Here is a 24116-nt window from a genome sequence, read left to right on the forward strand (position 1 = left end):
CTCGATACTTTTCTCATGTACATTCAAGGTTGCATCTGATTGGTCGAAGTCAGATCCAAGCAAATCATTTGGGCTTTACATGATCGGATTTTATTGTTGATCACGAATTACCGAGTTAAAAAAAATGATCACCGATTGCCGAAGTGATCAGAAGAAAGATCTCTCCACCCAATCTATTCAAACAGTTGTACAGTAGAGTTGACATCGCTATTCAATTGGGACCGGACCAGATCATGAATAGCCAAAATTCATGTCGAATTGATGCATAAGGATACACTTAGTGCATGGGCTATTATCGTGATGACAATATTGTGCAGCCCTATATTGCAGAAGATTTGGCAGTCTGAGTTGTCATCATTCTTCTTGATCTTCTTCGCATCAGCTGGGAAGATGACCCCGTAATCTTGCTCTTCTGCTCATAAATCGGGGACATCATGTACATACAATATTTTTTAAAAATATGTTTTAAGGTTGGAATTTTTTTTTTCTTTGTGTTACAATACATGTGCTGAGGTGTAAAAAGTGTTTCAATACATATAAGGGCCCTATTTTCGTGCCCGGTGCAAGTGTAACACAAACTGCTTTCAACTGTGCGCATGGGTGGAGCTTTCTTTCATTTGATGTTTTTGGAGAAGGCATTTGCGCCATTGTGGGAGTGATCACAGCTGACTTGACCAGCGGCCAATCGAAGCGGCTCCTCTTATTCCCTTTACGTAACAGACTCACTTGCTGGAGTCCATGCATCGACGTGTACAAAGTACGTTTAAGGAACTGGAAGATCTCAACTTGCAGATGATGTAAAGTTGGCTGCTGTAAAATGTGCACTTGGAGACCACATCCACCCTTCCTTCGTAATTCCAACTTTGCATAATGACGTTGGAGTGAGCGAGCGGGGACAAATAAAGCAATGAACCCACTTGTCCTCATTGGATTGCATAACACAACGTGGCGGCGTCATACGTACGAGCCTCCCCTGGTGTATCGTGAAATGCATTATTTATGGATGTAAACAAGGCTGCCGCAGTTTTTCCCTGCTAATTAGAATTGTTGGCTCAAAGAATGAAAGCATCAAGTCGGCCGGTGTCCCCCACGGGCTTTGCTAAAGTAGAAAGAGGTCTGCAGATGTGTGATTGGCTCACGGGTCGTTAGGTCTTCAATGGTGCTTGTCCTCTGATCATGGCCTCTGCCGCCCTGCGTCGCAATTGGTCTTCTTGAAGTCTTATTTGATGCAAAAAAAAAAAAAGCCAGGTCCCATCTGTGGCTTTCGAAAAGTATTTCCTGCAAGTAAAAAATGGATGACATTTTGTTTTATTTTCTTCTTGCATTGAGTTGCAAAACGCTTTTTCATGAGCTTTCAGGGAGCTGTGACTGTGCCTGAACTGCAAAATGTTGTCAACAGGCAAAGGAATGCAAAAGAAACTGCAACATGCGTTTAATGTCATCACATATAACATAATTCCGATGTTTTGTATGAGATTTTAGAGGCAAATTCCAAATTATACGTGCTCCTTGTGTTTGTTTCTCTTGTGATTCTTCACTATCGTCATTGTCCTGTAAAAAACATGTATGTTCATTTTTGTCATTTTTTTTACATTTTACATTCATGGGATGTCCAAAACGCGGAGACTCCATAAATGTAAACATTTTTAAAAATCGGATGGACATCCGTGTTTTTCACAAGGCAGCGACGATAGGCTTTCTCCCGCAGGCTACTTTGCTGGAAGTGAGTAGAAGTGCTCCCGGGTAAAAGCAGATCTCTTTTGCATCTTAATGTGTTCTCTTATACGATAATGGAAGCAACCTTTCAACAAACTTGGGGAAATGATGGCTATCATTTCTGAATCATAATAGAAATTTCCCCTTTTCTATATTTTTCAGAGGCTTTGACAAAACTGTAGGTCATGTGACAAATGGCGCTCTTGCTTTTGAAGGTTGACAGAGGAACATGAACCTAATTGAATTGAGGTGTGCAGATGTAAAAACGATGGATTACTTTTGCAAGCAGCGTATTCCATTATTCATTTCCATAAAGAATTTATTAAGCGCTGTTGTTTTATTCATGTACTAATTGCGATCGTGCTGGATGTTGTAAATGGTAGCTGGAAGGTCAGGAAGTGGAATCCCCCAAGTGGAACACACACTGGTTGTTCTACCTTACCTTTAATAACCCATCCATCCATCCATTTTCCGATCCGCTTATCCTTACAAGGGTGGCGGAGCGTGCTGGAGCCTATCTCGGCTGTCTTCGGACAGTAGGCAGGGGACACCTTGAACCAGTTGCCAGCCACTCACAGGGCACACAATCGAACCTGCGAACCACATTGACCAGTCGAAAATGCTTCCTCCACATTTGCAGGTTCATGCTTGCGTAAGTTTAAAATAAATAGAATCTAATTTTTTTTAAGATACTTTAATTATTATTTAAAAAATGAACTATTTTACATATTTTAGACAGTTTCACTTTTTTTTTCTTGCCTCAATCAAATTTGGCCATGAACCAAAAAAATGTTGGCCCTCTGGTTTCGGTGGTCAAGTATGTGTTGATATACAGTTTTGTATCGAGCTCACTTTGCTGTGCGGACTCTTCCGGCAGCAGCAGCCCGTGTGTGAGTGTGTGTGTGTGTGTGTGTGTGTGTGTGTGTGTGTGTGTGTGTGTGTGTGTGTGTGTGTGTGTGTGTTTATGCATTGACTTCAAACAGCTCCATTCTCTGTCGTGAGTCAGCACAGCAGTCACCAATCTACCTGATGGGTCTTAATGCATACTGACATCATCATCATCATCATCATCATCGCAGGAACATACAAGTGGTCCTTATTCAAAGCGAACCCTCACAGTTGAATTCTTTCTTTCTGGGGATGCTGTCACTCATATTATTCTGGTCCCGATGTCAACCTCTAGGCGGATTGGTTGCAATGACATACTGCAAATATGTCTGTTCCACGAAAAAACTACAACTGAATCACATGGAAAACATAGGTCACATCGGGTAAAGCCAATAAATTCCTTCGAGGCCAATCTATAGGAACTGTTAACATTATTTTCAAACCTCGGGCAACACTGGCATTACACATCCTGTCAGAAGTCAGGCCTTAAAAGCATAAATTATATATATATATATATATATATATATATAGAAAGGTGTATAAATAGATAAGTACAGTACACATAAGTACTTGATGAGATGTAGATCTCTTCCTTTTCAAAAATGCTGGATTATTTAGTAGTCACACTCAAACTATCTGGGACATGTCAATTGAGTGTGCTGGCTAAATAGGCCATCGTGTGGCCCAAGAAAGTGTGGATAAACTGCTTGCTTTTATTTTGAGCTGACTTTTGTCAGAAGGTGTTACACAGTTGTTGCCCGAGCACCGATGATAAAAGCCTGCGTTGTGGAATATGCCTTGTCATCTTCCATTGAACCCATTTTACGCAATGATGAAATGGTTATGATGAACATCGATTGCGTGAAATGAATGACCCAAACATTTTAGAAATGGTAAATTCTATCTATCTATATATCTATTCACTACAACACAAAAGTTTGCATTCCAGCAATTCCTATAAAATGCCAGTAGGTGACAGTATCACTCTGGCAAACATCATCATCATCTCGTGGCATTTTCATTGTGTCTGCCGGGCGTCTTCAGAAGAGAAGTTTTACTTTAAGTTTTGTTCGACAGTGGTTAACTTCATGTTACACTTTAAGTATTCACGATGGAATGAATTAATTACCTTTACATTATTTCTGATGGGGAATTGTTTTTGAAATTGGAACAACTTGGAAGTCCAAAAAAGAATTGCGTCCCACTTTGGAGACACTTCTGAATACTACTCATTTTTATGTTTGTTTGTTTTTTTTTGTTTTTTTTTCTGCTAGCAGAAAACAATGTTTTATTCAAAACCGGGCATGTAAAAGCAAAATTTGCCACTGGTTCCTTTTTTTTTTTTGTTTTTCTATTCCTTTTTTCTTTTTCTTTTTTTAATCCAATACACCACAGTGCCTAATCGTGGATCCAGTATTTGCGCGAGCACTTCCCATATGTGTGGGCAGGATGACATATTGTCGAGAAAACACTCAAGAGGAGACACTAGAAATGTGGCGCAAACCCACAGCCAAGACAAGAGCACTGTTATTATCCTCCACCTCACTTCAAGAGGACATTTTCTATACCGGGGGTCCAGGATTAATAAGGAGGGGAAAAATGGCATATTTAATTGGACAAATCGTCATGGTGACAACTCTTGAATCCCCCACATGCAACAGCTAAATCCCATCTAGAAAGCCAAGCTCACGACACATGCAGAAAGCCAGCACCATTGTATAATTAAGGTTTAAAATACAAATTATATAATAATATTAATATGATTGCTTTCCTGCAGATCTACCTGGAAGGTAACCCTGTGATAAATTAGGGACTTAGCATGTACACATGTGCAATTACACACAGACACACCTAATGAAAGAAAATGTCTTTATGTCCATTTATTCATCTGTCCAATTACATTTCTATACAATCAAACACACACAGTAGAAATGTCTCAGTTTAAATTCTACCTATATATGTACAGAATGCAAACATCTGCCTTATCATGCATTCCATTTACATACACAAGCGGCTGGATGGATGGATGGAAGGAAGGATGGATAATGGAAATGGAGACCTATGTGTTGGTCTTGTTCTGTGCTTGTCATCTACTTTCCTCTTCAACATCACACTGGTACTCTCTGCTGTGACATTAAAAAAATAACACAAAAAGCCAAAGAAAAAGCAAGACTCATGAGTAGGGATAATCCTTTAAATTCTTGTGTGACATGATGGCTCATTCAATGTGGTTGACACATCTCACTTGAACAACTAAAGCAATGTTTACCATTGTAAAATGCCAGGGACCCCTCGTCATAAGTCAAAAAACACGTGATAGCTTTCTTATTGCATTTATTGTGTGCAGTGTACTCAAGATGACAGACGCACAACAGCATAATCACAAAAGACATACTTTCAGATCTATCAAATAATCCGTTTTAATGTTTTATTCATTAATGTGTGTGTGTGGGGGGGGGGCGCTTGTCGATATGTGTGCACCGCGCTTTAATGATGCAGAGTTCCACAGATGCTCGTTTTATTTTACTAGAGTACTGCAGGTGTGAAAATTGGGGATTGAGGGTCATTTATTTCATACATTTGATGTGTGAGGAAACACAATGGAACGGAGCATCTGCCAGTTAAATCCAAGGCTGCCTGGCCTTCACTTTAGTAACAGATGATGCAAAACTGGGATCATTTTTGCTCCTTTTCTGAGCAATACCTCTGTGGCGTTCCGCTACGGTCAACATCCAGCTGCTTGTCTTGTACTGCCATCTATTGGAGCTGTTTCACATGACACTCCCATCCCAGGCAGCGTGTTTTTTGCTCAGTCAAATTAATCGCAAACAGACGATGAATTCAGTGGAAGGGCTTCGTTTGTTGACAGTTTAATGCTCAGGTCGCAGCTGCATTGAGCCAATTCTCTACCTGATAGCATACATCATCACATTACACACATCCTTAAATTGTAACATTTTGAACCAAAAAAAGGGAGTAACAACCGGATTCTGAGATTGGTTTAAATGATGAACTAATTTATTCTACCAAAACGTCACTACAACAATTTGTATTGCACAAGTGAGGTTCAAATAAAAAATGTCATATGTTTAAAAACAGTCAAATACAAAATACACGTAATAAAACAGAAAAGACATTAATTGTTATAGTTTTCAGAATAATTACATCAGCACTTTTTGTGTGTGGATACTCGTGCTCACTCGTGACTGATTAGCTTACAGAAAAAGGTTGGTGAAGCAGTAAACACTGATTACGATAATTATGTTGATTTTTAATGAGCAAATGCAGAAGCGGCTCAGATCATGGATGGATGAATGGATGCAGATAAATTAAGAGTCTATTACCTTCATTTTGTGTGTGTGTGTGTGTGTGTGTGTGTGTGTGTGTGTGTGTGTGTATATATATAATATTTTTTTTAATGTTCTCTTGTTTTACATGTGCTGCGAGTCCATGATGTCCAGATACTTGGCGTCAATAATTCTCGGAAGTAAGCTGGTCCTGAAGCAAAACACACAGAGAGAATATTATCAATGTCAAATAGAAATACCGGTCTAAAAAAATTCAAGGTTGCTTATTTAAACACGTCCATACACACAATAAAGTGCTTTTGTGCACACTGATAATGCAAATATCTCTGTTCCATTTACATAAAATACATAATGAAAATGTTTATTCATAATATGAACAGAAAATGCAAACATGCCTGTCCATCTACGCACGTGCCCACACACCCACACACAAACACACACTCTCTCTCTCACACACACACACACACACACACGAATGAATAGTCTTTCCGTTTGCATGCACATAATACCAACATCAGTCATTACATTTGCATATGCAGATTATGGAAATGAGAGTCTGTCCAGTGAAACACAATTAAAATGTCCGTCTGTCCATTCGAATTATAGTCATCATTCAAATGTCTCTCTGTCACTTTAAGCAGTCCATTCATGTCAAGAGAAAATGCAAACATATATCTGCTCATTTACATATACTGTCATTTACAAACAATGAACAATGTCCTTCGGGACATTTACAGAAACAAAACACATAGCTACAGCATAAAAGTCCATATTCATAAACGAGCAAATGTCAGTCAGGTTCTGAGAAGTGACATCTCAAACGTTTCATGACAGATAGCCAGGCACTCAACAATGGTAGAGGAGGGGGAAGCAAGACAACTCTCTATTCCAATAGAAGAGCTGTTAGCTAAATCCTGAAGTTGACTTTGACCAGACAAACCGTATTATTTAGATGGAGACAGGCCAGAATGGTCTGATGTGTTCGTTCAGCACCCAAAACATTTTACACACGACTTAAATGGTAAAGAAGTGTAATTCTAGCTCTTTTCACCTGACAGGGACGAGCAAGATCATCAGTAGGGGGAAGACCATCTTCATGTAGGGCAGAGGATACATGCCAAAGGCACACAGGATGATGAGCTGGATCATCTGCAGCCCGGTGAAGTAGTGCACTTTCCTCTGGGGCACACGGCGGATGTAGTGGGTGGGAGGATAGGACGTCTATATTAACGAAAGTGAAATGGTTACAAGCTGCTTTTCAGCTCCTGATACCAGACTGCAATCACCACTGAACATATTGTATCAAAAAGACCAAGAAACAACAGCCATGGAGGAAGACAAAGGCTTTCTTGCAATGACTTCTTGGCAATTTTATTCAAGTGGGGTCAGAAAAGGGTCCGCTTGCACTGGGGCCACAAGATCGAGGATATGACCGGCATCATTTTGACTATCATTCATTCATTCATTCATTCATTCATTCATTCATTCATTCATTCATTTTCCGATCTGCTTCATCCTCACAAGGGTCACGGGGAGTGCTGAAGCCTATCCCAGCTGTCCTCGGGCAGTAGGCGGGGGACGCCCTGAACCGGTTGCCAGCCAATCGCAGGTCACACAGAGACGAACAACCATACACGCTCACACTCACACCTCGGGACAATTTAGAGTGTTCAATCAGCCTGCCGTGCATGTCTTCAGACTGTAGGAGGAAACCGGAGTACCCAGAGAAAACCCACACAGGCCCGGGGAGAACATGCAAACTCCACACAGGACGGCCGGAGCTGGAATCAAACCCTACACCTCTACACTCTAAGCCCGATGCGATAACCAGTTGATCACCGGTCCGCCTATCATTCGACAGTACATGGAAGAAAAAGATGGAAATTCAATCCATACAGGCTGATTTTTGCACACCTGTTCCTTCAGCAGCAGAGCCATGCGGTCCACCATCTGGTTGCCGTCTAGTGACGTAGCAGCGATGTAGAGGAAGAGCCCGTAGAGGACAGGCTTGGGAATCCACTGGAGAGGAATGGGAAGCATGAAGGCGGACAGGCCGATCAGGATGTTGGCGACCAGCGAGGTCAGACGCGTTTCCTTTACGCTGATGATACTGTGAGACATTTTGACAAAACAAAGCATGCATGAAGTCCTTGACATGCTCATTTCCAGCATTTCGACACAATCAAGATGATCACTAACCACGGTGTGTTCCAAAAACATGTTTTGTTTTTACCTCACTCAAGGTTTTCATCACCATTATTTTTTCAGTCAGTTTGTTTTGGTGTAACTACTTATCTGTTGCATATTTTGGCACACATACAATCTCAACACGGATTGCTGTTATTGTTTTTTTTTTTTCAAAAAAAAAATATATATATATATATATATATATATTTTTTTTATATACTGTCTTTTTATAGTATCTATCTATCTATATATATATAGATAGATAGATATAGATACTATAAAAAGACAGTATATATTTACAGATACAAAGTACGTATATACACATATATAAAGCTGTATGTAACATTTTAATTTAACAATACTTAAATATATATATATATATATGCAAAAATAACTGGTTTTCATGGTCATTTTTATACTCGGCATGAGAAGTCATTGCCAATAAAATAATACGTTACATTATGGATGGATATTTTGAAATTGATTTTTTTTCATTTTTGATGATGTCAGTGAAAAAATAAACACTGCACATATCAGGTATGAGAGTACAGTATTTTTGTAAAAAAATTTAAGTTGATAAAATATTGTATTCATTATATACCACATTTATAGTATTTTACTGAAAAGGAAGGGAGCTTTCCATTCAGTATTTTGCTTGTTCTTCTTCCTGACGTGATTTGTCTTGTACATTTATGACAAATCACAATATTTTGTCATTTGATAATTATAATAATAATAATAATAATAATAATCACAATACTACTACGAATAATAATAATAAAAATAATACATAAATAGTTATTCCAGACCAGGATGTAAGAATATTGAATCTAATGGTGAGCTATCTACAGCCCGTGGGCCCGATGTGGACCACGAGAGCATTTGACTTGGCCTGCCATTTAATTAAAAAAATCATAAAATCTCAGGGATGTTTTTTTTTCCCATCCAAGAGAAAAAGGCTCTGATTTGAGTGTTGTTTTTAAAGGGCTTCATGATTTGAGTGATTGCTCCGTGTTGTTTCCTTGGGCTTTAAGGTTGACGCACGTGGTGTAGACGTGGCCGTTCTCCACATGTTGTTCCATTTTGGCCAGCTGACGGGCGTGCAGTGAAGAATGTGGGAAGGCGGCATGCATCCATGGCAACCCCAGACAGGACATGAGGATGTTGATGAGTCCGGTCAGCACTAAGTCCCAATGGAATGTTGTGCCTTTGAGCAGTCTGCAACCAGCAAATTCATGTCAAACGTCTGTTTTGTTGTTGTTGTTGTTTTTAAATCATTACACTTTTTCAGCAAATTCATAAAGACATTCATTCATTCATTCATTTTCCGAACCGCTTTTTCCTAACTAGGGTCGCGGGGGATGCTGGAGCCTATCCCAGCTGTCTTCGGGCAGTAGGCGGGGGACACCCTGAATAGGTTGCCAGCCAATCGCAGGGCATCTTTAAGGCATCTTAAAGTGAATTCAGAGATGTGGTGCTAAATATATTATACACTTTAAAAGATAATTGCTAAGTTCACAATGGCACTTTGGTCACTGTTAGCAACTTTTTTGACCACTGGAGTGACTTTTTGCAAAACTCTACTCGCACAATGAATTCCCACTACGAAACAGACAACTAAGTAGAATCATTTTCACATTGCTTTTCCACATTAGTTATGTGCTACCAAGCCTTGCCTCACCTGTACAACTCAATATGAGAAAAGAGCGTGACAGAGATGGCACCAGACAGATGCACCAGATGAGCTATGGAGTTGGACAGCTTATTTGTTTGTATTGCTGAACATTTAAAATGTTCATTTATTGAGAATCATCTGTACCCGTTTTGTCAAAAGGGACATTTTCACACTTATTTTCACATTTTATGACTTTTGTGGAAGTTGAGACAAGTTAATTCAAGTGGAAAAAAGCAGTGGAAAATGTTTCAAAGCGTTTTTGGTAACAGGAGAAAGAAAGCAAATCCCAGAAGGGAGAAAGACCAGTCGCAGAACCTTTGGGGAATAATGTCATTTTCAAGAGACTGCTGGTACTAGTCTCTTACTTGTGCTCCGGTACGTGTGTGAGCGAAATGACGATGTTCTGGTCGATGAAGATGAGCAGGGCAAGAAGAAAGCCGAGGCCCACGGCACTCAGGGTGTTCAGGCCCGACAACTTGTCGAAGGGAGGGTAGGTGAAGACGGGCCCGTTGTGGACGCTGAACACGGGGACTGTCGAGAGGGAGCGAACCAACCATGAGACATGTGTCACACGGTAAAGAAGTCAAGAAGACCGGCACTCACTTTGTATGTCAAGGAAGAGGTAGGAGCCAATGAAGGAGAAAACCAGCACGGAGATTGGCAGGGCGCAGTCGGACACGACTTCTCTGACTTTGCCGTTCATATATGGGCTGAAAGGAATGATATCATTCAGCTGTGTCGTTGAAATTGATCAGAGCAGGCTGCCACATTTGATTTGTATTTGGCTTTTGACTCGATGAAGCAGCATGTGGCTCATTACCCAATATCAAGAAACAATTGCAGATGGGAATACTGTATTTGGCCTTTGGGTGAAATTTTAGAATGAACCTGAACTTCACTACAACCTAAGTCAGAAGACCTTGTATGCTGCATTGCAGATATGCTATTATTTGTCCTCTTCCTTGCAGGAAATTACTATTGGTGTGTCACTTTCTTTACTCCATCCATTTTTAATAACACGCATTCGTGTCAATGGTAAGCTGGCACAAGGCTAACCCAGCAAGCGACACGCAGGAAAACCGAGATCTGAACGCGGGAATACTTGATCGTGAGACAGATCACTGTGCCACCGTTTTTATTACAGTAACATAAAAAATATTCACCAGAACAAGCCGAGAGAGAGAAACAATTCTTTCACCCTTCACAGCACCGTGTCAAGTGGCTGAAACAAATGGGTCACAGTGGCTGCCAGACAAATAGAGTGCAGTGGAAAGTGAAATATTCCTCTCTCATCGGGTGACGGATGGAATAAATAAAGCGGAAAAAAGCGCCGTGAAACCTACTTGTGCTATTCATTCGCCCCACTTGATTTCATCTGGATAAAATGATCCACTTTATGTCTATAGTTATCCAGTTGTATTCAAGCTATAGACACAATCCTCAACCACTGATGCAAAGGATTACAGTAATCCCTCATTTATCCCGGTTAATGGGGACTAAAACCACCCGCGATAAACAAAAATCTGCGAAGTAGTGACCCCGCCGCCCCCTATATAGGTACATGTACATAATATTTATAAGGCCAAATTGAATGGTATACATGCATGTAGAATAAATTTTGAAGTAATTCACATGACTGAATGCTGTATACTAATAGATTTAAACATGTATAAATTAGGTTCATTTATGAATAACAAAATACAGTAAACATATACATGTTTCGAATTGAATTGAATTGAATACAACTTTATTGTCAAATGTGTTGTACGTATGTGTAACATACAGCACAGATGAAATTTCTTCCCTCTCACCATAAAACAAGAGGAGCCACTGTGGGTACAAGTAGTACTGTATGTGTTGCTCTTTGTGACTCGCTGTTGTTTTGCTGACTTTCGCTGCTTCTCGCTGACCTTTTGTGGACTTTTTGAGGACTTTAAAAAAAAAATTTTTTTTTTTTTTGGTTTGAAAAAATCCGCGATGCACTGAAGCCACGATAAACGAACCGCGAAATAGCGAGGGATCACTGTATTCTCGTAGGTCTGTGAAAGAGACATTTTTAATAGTGGTCAAATGTTATGAGCTATAATCCTGATCAAAAGCACTGACTTGAATTTCCAATATTTGCTATTGCACACGTCAAACAGATTTCCTGTAAATGTTATTATTATCCTTCTTTTTTTAATCATTATTATCTTATATACAGTAGCTTCTTCATTTTTGCTTCATTTCTCTTGGTTACGCTGATTCCAGGATATGTGTTCCCTCCATGTCCCACAATGTCAGTCCAATCTGCCCAATTCAATTGCATGCAAATTACTTTCACCCAGGCGAACATTGACGTAAATGCTTTGTTTTACCCCACACAACACGTATGCATTCTCTTGATACCTATAAAAGGCAGGTAGGTAGCAGTGTGGTACACACGGTGAATGCCGCTTCCAACTTGCAGAAAGGATACAGTACTTCGATGACTTTAAAGAATTCTGACATGATTTGTTGAGCTCAAAGGACACATTTGCATGCATGATGTAGAACTGATCATTTTTTCCCCAACAGTTGTTAAGGTGTTTCTTGTACCTATTGAGTTTGAGCATCAGATGCAAGGCGGCCAGCACTACTACAGCAAAATGTCATCAGGTAAGGCTGATTTGTTGACTATTTTTGTTGCACGGCCTGGGCAGATTGCAGTCAGTGGCCTACCTTCTCTTGACAAGATAGAGGGCGTAGCCCAGCCACAAGGTGCCCAGCATGAGCAGCAGGCACAGGATGGGGATCTCTCTGGAGCAAATCACCAGCGACTTGGGCAGGAAGACGGAGACGTGCCCCTCAGCGTGGTCCACTGTCAGGGCCCCGTTGGCATTGTGAAGGCCCGGCGTCTGGTTATTCATCTTCTCCAGAACCTCTGTGATCTGGTGAAGGACTACTGTGCTGTTTTGAGTTGCCAGCGTGGGTTCATGGAAGAAGTGTTTGAAAACTAGCAAGGAAAAAGTACCCCTTTGTTAATTATTCATTTGAAAATATGTTTTCATTGTAATCACTCTGTTTATGTTTTGAGGGAAGACACACATAATTCGTCAACTGCCCGAAAACAGCTGGGGTAGGCTCCAGTGTGGCCCGCGACCCTTGTGAGGATAAAGTGGATTAGAAAATGGATGGATGGATGATGCAAAACATCATATCCATGTTTAAAATAAAACTTTCAATAAAACATAATCATCAAAAACAAAACATTTTAATTAACACTCCTAAGTGTTGAGGAAAGAGCAAGTTTTTATTTAAACATTCATTTGAATGTATTTTCTTGCATTCAATTCAAAGTCTTCACATATCATCTCTTAATTACAGTGGAAACTGTTTTCATCCATCCAACCATTGTCTGATCCACTTTATCCTCACAGGGGTCGCAGGGCGCGCTGGAGCCTATCCCCGGCAGTAGGCGGGGGACACCCTGAACTGGTTGTCTGTTTTCATATGCCCTACACACACACACACACACACACACACACATAGAATCCTCTGGATTTGTAGATGGATTTTTTTCGGTAGACGTAGTAAATAAATGGATCTCGATCCAGATGATTTTATTTCATGCAACCACCTGACAAAATAAAATTAAAGACATTTTTCCAGTGTTTAAAAAAAAACAAAAACTAATTGTTTCATCAATTTAGCAACGTTAAAACAATTGAATTAGCACTTGCCACTGTGAAAAGAAATTCACCATTATTTTCAGTAAATGATTAGACATTTGAGCCTAGGAAGAAACAAAAAAAAGGTCAGTTAACGGCCAAATGTTGATGATGATAAGAATCATTGCATCATATTTTTTTCCACGGTTTCCCTAAAATCAAAAACATCCCCGCTATGTCAAGTCAATCTCCATAATGAAACAAACATATTTAATGGACTCACTTTTAACCGTGCCTTTCACTGCATCCCCAACAAATGCGATGGAGATGAACAACGCAATGACTTCCTCTGTGGAGCTGGGAGAAAGAGAGCCACGGCAGGGTTATTTCCAAGAGTACAGACATAACAATACAACCCAGCGGAATGAAACACCACGGTGTAAAAAAAGGGAGTCATAACATCCACTCATTAAAATCAAAGTCCTTGCTTTGAGGTCACAATTTGGTTTATTGAGAAAGCGTTACATGTTTAAACAGGAGTTTAAATATCTCATGGATAACACACCAGGCGACTAACTTTGTGGAAAAGCAGTGCAGTGTTTTGCCGCGAGTGCACTCACCGTTTGAAGAGCTTCATCAGCAGGCTGACGTTGAAAAACCCCCCTAGGATCAGGAACAAACTGTTCCACAGGCCGATGCAAGCGTAGAAGGCGTCAAAGTCCAGCTTGTAGTCATCACAGATGCCCCGGATAACTATGATCAAACCCAACTGTTGTTAAAAAAAACAATCCTGATGTTGGTTCAACATCCAGAGGTGGGGAACTCGAGTCAGTTGGTTTGACTTCAACCAGACTTTTCGAACTTGCTTGGCTAAAACTGATGAAAGACTCGACTTGACTTTGTCCTCGTATTCGTAAGCCTCAATATATCTCAGGCTTAAACTACCGTACGTGACTTGGTAAGTTCACATGATGCTGCTTATAAGACAGCGTGTCGTTTGTTTTGGTGTTGGAAAGAAATGTTCTTCTTTTTGTGTGTCATGTGTACAAATCTAGCAACCCACCGGTATGCAAAGTGCAGAGGCCACCTCATGGAGTGAGTATGATGGAGGAAGCACCAAAGACTATTATATTTGTATTCAAGGACGATATGTTTGAAGAGAACGGCAACATTCAAGGTTTCCAAGTCAAAGAGAAACACACTCAAAATGACATATGTAACTTCATCCATCGATGCAAAATCTTAACTTAATAGCTTCTTGATGGTTACGTGTTTAATAGAGAAACAATAAAATGCAGCAATACACAATAAGCAAACTGGTATTGGTACCTCTGAAAAAACATGACTGCGATTGTGTTACAGTAGTACAGTACAGTACATATACTGAATGCAAAATTGCAAATAGACAGTATGCTGTGACTGAGCAAAATTGTATGACTTGACTTAAAACTCGCTTAACGCAAGCAATGGCCTCACTCAACTCGCTTGAAGTTTAGTGGGGACTCGATTTGGCTTGCTTGGTTTAATTTTCACAGTAACTTGGGACTTGCTTGAAACTTGAAGTTTAAGGCCCGCCGGACACCGAGCGCCGTGGCGTAATATGACACAAGAGCTCGCAGTTTTATTGTTGCAGAGAGTTGGTATGTGTGCAAGGGTCAGTCACCAGATGAGCTGGTGTGAGTCACCGACTGTCATTTGTTTGCACTTGTCCAGTTCAGTAGCGTTCTTCCTCGTCGCTCGGTATGCGGCGGGCCTAAGATGTGAGACTAACTGATGACTAGCACATGTGCAATCTACTCCTACCTCTTTCGATATCTCACTGGTAGATGAGTATCAATACGCACCACTTATGAAGATGGCCAAAGGGGCAGTGGTCAGTGGAATGACGAGTGGCGAACCGGCAAACAGGGAGTAGATCACGCCTCCGATGCTCTGGCCGACAATGGTCTTCTGAACATCTGTTCAAGAAATTAAACTCAGTGGCCACACTCTACTGGACTACAACTACTGTTCACTTTATTTGATTGTGACATATGCTAAAAGTCGAGACCAATTGCAAGGTCGCTACAGGTATAGATTTTGAGCAAAAATGAAATGAATAAATCCATGAAGCAAGAAACATGAATTTGGCTTACTTTATTTGCTGGATCTGGCCCCCTGGGAATTGATTTTGACAACTGTGGTCTGGAGTGTTATTTAGTGTCGGCAACTCTGAAGTGTTTTTGAAGTCACTACCTATTTCCCCTCTTGTGCTTTCGTCGTTGAGAGAACCAAAGGCGATGGCTGGCAGCAGAATAGCGATGTAAAGGAAAATAGCCGTAGTGGTGTACTTCAGCAAAGAGCGGTCCTTCCCGATTATACCTTCATTCAGGGTAGGTTGTAAAAGAAAAAAACAAATGAAAACACCTTTACAGGAGTGCTTTTAAAGCACAACACTTATGAGAGCCAAAAGCAGGTTAGTTACCATCTGTGAAGTCAGAAGGGTAGAGCGGTAGGCGGCGGCGAAGGTCATCATAAACACCTTTACCGGCTTTGAAGAAATCTTTACACTACAACGGGGAAGAAAAAAAAATCTTCAGCACGGCAGGACATTCAAAGGATGTTTTGTATATTGTAAGCACACAAGTTGAAGAGCTATTGAATTCAGCAAACTTTAGCTTAACCGTCCAGGTATTCAGTCATAAGTCACACAGTTTGACTCGAGTCAGACTTAAGTCACCAATTTTAGGACTTGGCTAAACCGTTTGAAAAACAGCTTAGCTACAGTAATGTTCCAGTTTAACTAACCAATAGCTAGTCAAACAGAAACAAAGCTTTGTCACTTGTGCATTTGCGTGAAAAAATAATAAAGTAACAGTCAATTCCAAAACTGGTTTTCAATCATCAAAAAGAATCAGAATGTGAAAGTGTTAGTTCAGCTAACTGGCATAAGTACGGCTACTGAGTGCACAATAGTTAATGTGCAAATCAAACACGTGTCATGATTCAGCAAGATTGTCTGACTTGACTTATAACTCACTTCACCCAAGTGATGACTTACCACAACTTGATTGATTCGCTTGAAATTTGCCACAGTAATTTGGAAGCTGCTTGAAACTTTGGGGTTAAGACTTGACTGACTTCGCACTTGTTACGAGAATTTGTGACATACTCCATCCCACCTCTCTTATCCATTCAGAATGGTCTCACACAATGCGACCGACATAGCTGAGATCGCATTGAATTCAATTTTGGCAACATTTGGCACATAACAAGGGCCCAGACCATTAAATGTGGTTTAAATACATTAGATAAGCACCAACCATTAAATACGATCCATTAAAGATACACAGACCATTACGTTTTGATTACCTATCATATGCACAGATCAACTATTACATATGGTAAATCAAAGGTACACACTCCATTAAATATGGTCCATTAAAGGTGCACAGACCATTAAATACTGTCTAATGTTTTAACAGTTTTTCGGTACAAAGAACAATACATACAATCTAAACATGTTACACTACAAATGCAGATATGTATGTATATTGTTGGTGCACAGAGTACTAGATTAAATGTGATCTAAATCTAGTATATTTAAGATTACCTGACCATTAAACGTGGTCTAATTATGACACATGAGAACAGTGTTTCCCAATCAGGGGTTACGTGAGCACATTGCAGGGGATATGTCGAAATATTTAATAATCTATCTCCCAGATCAATAGCATGCGGCATTGCCATGTCAAAATCGCAACAGCCGCATGTCAATTCAAGTCTCTTGAATTGACAAACCCGTCTGCCAGACGGGTTTGGCAGCCATTCCTCCAAACAATCTAAATGTCAATTCTAGTCTCAAGTCATGTCTCATTACATTCTGATGAAATGATGAAAACAAAGTTAAACTGCAAACGTGGGTCTGTTTGGTTCCTGATATTTAAAGTTGAAATGCCTGTTCATTCAAAAGAGCTCTTTTTTTTGTGGTAAATGTCATAAGAACTATGTATAACCGAGGCATGTTTATTTTTGATGATGATTCATGTGTATTTTTTATTTATATTACTTCTATTCAAGTCAACATAAAGATTTGTATGTTTAATTTGAATGAAAAAAGACACCGCCTCAGAATTAAATGTTCAAATTAAGGAAACAAAATTAAATGAATTTTCTTTTCATAATCACTTGTGTTACATTCTGCTTTTGGAGAAACGCCAACGTGTATGAGCGAGGGGGTATTCATCCGATGACAAAAAGGTTCAGGGGTACACAAGTCAAATAAGGTTGGGATATTCAAATATCGTATATGACCAGATAGAGACCGTATGGTCTAAAATTTATGCATTAGAGTTGCACAGGTTCTATATATAAGGCCTAAACATGGTGCATTAGACAATATAAAGCACATACAGTATATCAAACTGTGCATATCGCCATATACCATCCACAAATCTTTTGGTCAAATACGGTACAATAAATGTGCAGACCATTAAATATGGTCTCAATCGGCAGCTTTGCCAACCACTGCACGACCTTTCTTTGTCAAAGCTTTTTAGCAAACGTCCAACCATCTTCATCGCGGAACCAAAAGTCTGTCAGTGTAACAACCCAAATACAAGCTTTCTCCTGGGGGAACTGTTTGAGGTGTTTGGTACAAATGTATGCAGTGGACAAAATGAAGTGTTTGGTGTGTTGTCATTATATGGGTCTGCGCTCATTCTGCTGCCAGGCGGGTTTGGCAGCCATTCCTCCAAACAATCTAAATCTCATTACCCAGGCCTGATCAGTCGATTTTGGAATCAGGATAATCACATCATTTGGCATTTGATTTGATTGCATGTCTCACTGGAGCGCTAAAGATGAAATGTCAATAGAAAGATAAAATGTTGTTTTGAACATGTTGTTTTATTGTTGACACCATGGGTTCACACTCCAGTGGACATAAAAACAGGGCAGGCAAGCCAGACAATGCCTTTAGGTACCTACATCGTGGTTCCTCCCCACACACACACATATACTTTTTCTTTTTTTTTAGGATACAACATTTATTATATGATGCTGCGGAATGCCGAGCTATGGCTCATGGACCCTCAGGGGGTCAAAGGATCCCAGTTTGAGCACCATTGGCTTCCCGTTTAACTTAATTTTTTCATTTGTGTCATCTGCCCTGTGGTTTTTCCACCAATTACCTTGAGTTCTTTGCCTCTCCGTGGATCAAAGTCATCCACTTCGTCGACAGCCACCTTGTCTCTGATCGCAGAGAGTTGCTGTCGCTGCCGGATCAGCTCTTGTTTGAACTCCTCCAGGGTTTTCTTCTCCAGAAGCTTCTGTCTGAAGGAAATGTCCGAGAACATGGTGGCGAATGTTCGTCCGACTTCAATGGCTGACTTGGTACTTTTCTGTGAACGATGGAACATGGGAATGTTCCAAGGATGTTTGTTGGCTATGAAACATACCGAATATTGTGAATACGACTTCATTTGGTAGAACTGCACCTGTGTCATTTACTCAGGGCTTTTTGCTATTTCTGGTCAGTCGAGGGTTCAGTCGATTATTACTCTATAATAAATAAGGATGATCTTATCTCATTTTACTAACACATTTACTTTGTATGTAATCTGGGCCTGTGTAGTTGAGCACAAAGCAATTATTCGGTTGTATGATTGGCCACAAGGTTAATTGTACCTTGTGCCATCCAGGGGAAGAGCATTTTTTTTTGTTCTGCATGTCACAATACATCACTGGCATAGCTAACGGTACATTATTTGAAGTAAATAACAAATCCTTTTTGCTCCAGTTAAGACCAACCGATTTAGTGAAACTGGCTGACTGTGCACACATGATGATCTCTCATATACCCCTTTTCTACCCCCCAAAAAACTTGGTGCTCATTCGGCGACAGGGCCAGTGCTGTGCTTAGGTGGTGCTTAACAAGTTCTTACAAATAACGTATTTGGTTTTCCACCGGCAAAGCGCCAAGTAGGAGCTACGTCATTATGTCATTGTAAAGTGCTCAAATGTCAATGCTTCCGTCAACGTTTACTCAAAAGCGCCTGCACTATGAATAATAATAATAATAATAATCATAATAATAATAATAATAATAATATTTTAATAATAATGCGCTGTAAGCATCTGCTAGGCAACTTAGCATAGCATCATTTATACTTTTTTTGTCGTGTGTAGTACATAACAGTCAGGCACATGCAATCAGCAAACATCTTTCTTAATCATTGTAGATGATCACGAGACTGGCTATGACTTGGAGATCGCATGCTATCTGTGCACATCCGCGATCGCTCTCCGGGTGGGACAAAATTGAGCCGGAGTTTACCGCTCAACAGTTTGTGCAAAATAATCTGTGTGTCCAGGGAGTCATTCCTCTACATCTGCGATCGCGCCGCCTCCCGCCCCCTGACGTGGTTGGTGCCACAGTCTGATCCAACAAATAATTGGGGCCATATTAAGCATCGTTTTCAAGCACCAGAGCAAGAGCTCGGGCCAATTTCGGTGGTGGAAAAAGAAAGAACTGGTGCTAACCTGGGCACAGGCCCGGAACTAGCGCTAGCACTAGCACAAGCGAGGTGGAAAAGGGCCTACAGTGGTTAGGAAACACTGGTCTAGTGTACTTACGGTTCTGGGTGGAGCTAGGATCAGGATGACATAGCGCGCCTCGCAGCAGTTGACCCCCCAATTCTGCGGCCTCTCCAGCCGTGCGATGCAAACGTGGCGTCTCTGCAGGCCACTCACACTGCATCTGAACAATAGACAGTATGTGAACACTTTTGATACATATGAAATCAGACACTGTGAGAACAGCAGGTTTTTTGTTGTTAGTTTTTTTTTAAGTACAGCCACGAAGTCCATGTCTTTTACTTCAATGTTTGTTATATTGTAAATAGTTATTGCAACACAAATGCAATCCACTAACAGTAAATACAGCTTAACTATGATATATTACAGATGCACATTGCACAGTTCAATGTGGTGTAATTTAGGTGCACAGAATTTAAAATGTGGTCTTGAAACACATGCACAGACTGTTGAAATAGCTCAAACAGATGTTGACGCTGATCTTGTCATGTTCTTGTGTCCCCAGCAGGTAGCAGACTGGAGCCAATCCTCCAGCGTGCACACCTGCTGCCAATGTTGTCATCGTGGAGCCATGTTTTTCAAGACTGACAAACTGTCAGCACTTTGTCGGATTATTGTTGACCTTGCTGCTGCTATTGCTCAAATTCTCATTTTCTAGAACTCTCGCTCTTGCTCTCGAATTTCTCGTTCTTGTGGTTTTGTGTTTTTCGTAAGTATAGCCTTAGTTTTCATTATTCGATCTTGCTTTTGTTTTGTCAAGTAAATTGGACTTTTGGCATTTTGTTTGGCATTCTCGGATTACTTATTTCCTTGCCTTTGCAAGTACTTTTTTTAATGTATTGTTTCCTTTCCCTGGTTTACTTTTGACCAGCGATTTCTGTTTCTACTTTGTCGGTGTGTTTTTAGTGAATAAATATTTTTTTTGTTATGGAGTTTTGTCTGGTGTCTACGATTCTGGGATCCTAAAAACATTAATCGGTTCATTTCCAACCTGACAGATCTACTAACAGGGGGCACCCTGGATTATATTTGGTAAATGGGCAAAATTACCATGCAGTAAATTTTGCACATTCTGAAACAAAGTGCTGAATGGCTGAATTGTGTCTTTAAATACAATGTCTGAGAAGCAAGTGCATTCTTGCAACATTGAGGATGCACTGATATAATGAGAGGTGACATTGAGCTTGGGTAGCGCCATAAACAAAAAATTGCGTGATATGCACTTTGGGGCTTCGAAATGATCTAAGGCCAGTTTGGAGCCACTCATAAGAAGGAGTCATGCAATATCACCTCTGATTAAACCTCTTTCATCTCTATATTTGCTTGCATTTTGGTCATTTCAGCGTATGGTGAGAAATGGGTGCTGGCCTCTCCCAAGGTAGTTTTTCAAGTGTGCTGTTTTAAAGCTGGTATTACACGGGATGGGTCAATACATCCAACTGTCATGCACTCGGGCAAGATAAATCAAACTAAATGTGTATTTTATGTGGTTGGTGGCTTCCCCAAAATTGTGAGTGATAGATTTCTTTTCTGTAACTTGATAATATCTTTGTTTGTTTACCACTTGCAGTTTCATTGCAAGTGTTTCATGTGTTCTCCCACATCTTCTGTGGTGAAAACTATCAGTGCTACCATAAGTGCAAGATCCTCTTTTAAATGCTTTGACCTCCACCGCTTTTGCATGTTGCACAGTGCATGCAAACTGTTAACGTGAGTGAATGTGCACTTTAGCGCCCACTATTTAACATCTTAGTAAATCTGGCCCATTAACTTTGTTACGAAATAATAATTTCAAAGCGCACATTGAAAAGAAAGCAAAGTGGCAACCTCTGCTGAAATTTGTGGGGCACAGAGCTACTAGTCAATTACCAGAATATGAACTCACAGAATACAAAGCCATGATTGCTGGTAATGAATGCCTGTTGATGTCACGGTCACCCCCTGAATGGTTTCTGACAGCAGGTGAACTGTTGGCGTACAAAAAAAAAACAAAAAAAAAAAAACAAGTTGGAATGATTCAATTCCAAATCACTTGTCTCATTTCATGCTTTGCTTACTTACCATCCATCTCCTTCCCTCCCGCATCTGTGAACAGTAAGTCCAGGACCTGGTTCACGTCGCAGCCTGTGCAGCCATCCTCCACCATGCTGCTCAGCATCTGCCTCAGGACGCCGTCCAAAGTGGTTGCTCCCTCATCCAGTAGGATGCTTGCCTGGGCCAGGAAAGTGTCCACATCTCTGTGGGCGCGCACCTCCTCGCAAAAGTCCATTGGCTTCACATACTACAAAGCAGAAGTGGGTAAGAGCCCAATGATTTGACTCAAAGACAGACTTAAGCAGAGATGGCAAATCCAGATCGATTCAATCAGCAGGTAAGAAGATCCATCTGTAGTTACAGCCAAAATGTGACAGGGTTTTTACTTTCTGGACCTGGAGTTGACACTTATGGACTTGAGTCACCAAGTTGAGGACTTGCTTTGCTCAATCTTATTAAATACTCAACTTGGTATTCATGAAACTTCATTTAGACTTCGGTCACCTCTTGCCTATTTGGATTTGGAAATCTGCATTTTCAAGATAGTATTCCATTTGTTTTGTTTTTGAAAGAAAAGTTCTATTTTGTGAAGTGTGCGCAAACCTGGCAACTCACCAGTATTCTATGATGCAGAGTGCAGAGGCCGCCTCATGAAAGCAAGAATCATGGAAGCGGCTCCGAGGATTATTACATTTGTATTCAATGAAGACGTTTTTGATACAATCGGGGGGGGGGGGGTTGGCAACATGCAAGGTTTGCAACTCAAAGAAAGATACAATGAGTACGGCATGTCTTGCGGAGATCCCAGAAAATTCCCTCCTGGAGTGCATGAATGTGTGGCGGAGAAGGCACGGAAAGTGCGTTAGATTCCAGGGGACAAAACTTGTCAATTTGAAATACACCTTTTATGGCACACCGCGTACATAAAAGGTTAATTTCCATATACTAGCTAGAGCTTAATGTTGTCTTTTTCCAAGATGATTCGAAAGAAATAGGTTGGATAAAAAGGCGATATTTACCTTTCTTGTTGTGTTTAAAAGGCTAAACCCTGGAACTTCTTCATCTGTGAGTAAAAGGTTACAACACAAAAACAAACACATTTTGGATCATTTATCAAGTTGCCCATTTGGTGACTGTAAATAAACATGCACTAAGTCAGCCTTTTTTTAAAATATTGAAGGAATGGCAGACTGAAGGAAGATATAGAAATATGATGCATTAGGGACCATTAAATTTGGTCCAAATATGATACATAAGTCACCATTGTGGCATAAATCAAGTAGATCCCACATGCATAGTTCTTTAAATTTCATCTGAACAACATGACTCTCTCATGTCAAATAAGTTAAATTTCTGGTTTTGTCATGACTGCTTTATTTTTGTGGTATCATCACTAAAAAGGCCGACAAAAAAGCAAAATACAGTTTTATCCTTGAGATGTTATCTGATCTGAAGTCTCATAGGATTTGCTCATCCGACATCAGTACTTTTGAGACATAAGTAATTTGGACCTTGGAGCTTCGACTGCCCTAGTTTAATAATAATCATTAGTGTTGTTTGTCATCTTTTGACACACTCATTCTACACACCCGACATGCTGAGTTGGCTCTCGTTGTCAGGAATTCCTGGACAAGGCCCCGAGAGTCTGTAGTCTCGTTAGAAAAAAAGTATCCACGATGGAATTCCTACTCCCCGGTTCTTATCATATTTATAGGTGATGATGTATCCAAATTAAATTCCAATACACGAAACTTTGAATATTAAATACAACAAACACGAAGCACAAAAATTATGGTCCAGTAGAAGCAGCAGTGCTGGGTCGCCCTCTGTCTCCCGTGGGATCAGGAAGTCATGCCACCCCCTCTCAGGAGATAATGGGTTATAAATCAGTGTCAGCTCCTCCTTCTGGGGAAGAGCACCCTATTCCAAGACATACGTATCCCGATGTGTTGACATTATCATTTAGTGTCATCAGTGTTATCGAAGCAGCTAGTGCGTGTGGGTGTATGTCCTAATGTGTAGTGAAAGGTGCAGCATAAAACTTCAAATTAGAGTATAATCAGCGTCATAGATATTTCATATATATATATATATATATATATA

The 24116-nt window shown here is 40.3% G+C and overlaps 1 protein-coding gene across 5 annotated transcripts in view; it reads right to left on the minus strand.

Moving 5' to 3' along the window:
- Nucleotides 1–3115: 3115 nt before the first annotated feature.
- The window catches only part of LOC109515922 (sodium bicarbonate transporter-like protein 11), a 39312-nt gene continuing 18311 nt past the window's right edge, over nucleotides 3116–24116 (minus strand). For 3 of the 5 annotated variants that reach the window (XM_019870058.1, XM_019870055.1, XM_019870057.1), the window contains 17 exons: nucleotides 23033–23076; nucleotides 22041–22260; nucleotides 21865–21946; nucleotides 20019–20142; nucleotides 18575–18784; nucleotides 15868–15952; nucleotides 15639–15764; nucleotides 15248–15361; nucleotides 14024–14156; nucleotides 13687–13760; nucleotides 12475–12748; nucleotides 10378–10484; nucleotides 10140–10305; nucleotides 9144–9317; nucleotides 7827–8022; nucleotides 6964–7133; nucleotides 5984–6102 (listed from right to left, as the gene is read on the minus strand). In XM_019870058.1, coding sequence (XP_019725617.1) covers nucleotides 6036–6102; nucleotides 6964–7133; nucleotides 7827–8022; nucleotides 9144–9317; nucleotides 10140–10305; nucleotides 10378–10484; nucleotides 12475–12748; nucleotides 13687–13760; nucleotides 14024–14156; nucleotides 15248–15361; nucleotides 15639–15764; nucleotides 15868–15952; nucleotides 18575–18784; nucleotides 20019–20142; nucleotides 21865–21946; nucleotides 22041–22260; nucleotides 23033–23076 — 2366 coding nt within the window. In that variant the 3' untranslated portion in view covers nucleotides 5984–6035. Of the gene's footprint in view, nucleotides 3135–5983; nucleotides 6103–6963; nucleotides 7134–7826; nucleotides 8023–9143; nucleotides 9318–10139; nucleotides 10306–10377; nucleotides 10485–12474; nucleotides 12749–13686; nucleotides 13761–14023; nucleotides 14157–15247; nucleotides 15362–15638; nucleotides 15765–15867; nucleotides 15953–18574; nucleotides 18785–20018; nucleotides 20143–21864; nucleotides 21947–22040; nucleotides 22261–23032; nucleotides 23077–23602; nucleotides 23625–24116 lie in introns of those variants that run through there. The other 2 variants (XM_019870056.1, XM_019870059.1) reach the window with 2 other exon arrangements.

The sequence above is a fragment of the Hippocampus comes genome, unplaced genomic scaffold (genome assembly GCF_001891065.2).
Source record: "Hippocampus comes isolate QL1 unplaced genomic scaffold, H_comes_QL1_v1.1 scaffold9, whole genome shotgun sequence".
In the NCBI taxonomy this organism is placed as follows: Eukaryota; Metazoa; Chordata; class Actinopteri; order Syngnathiformes; family Syngnathidae; genus Hippocampus; species Hippocampus comes.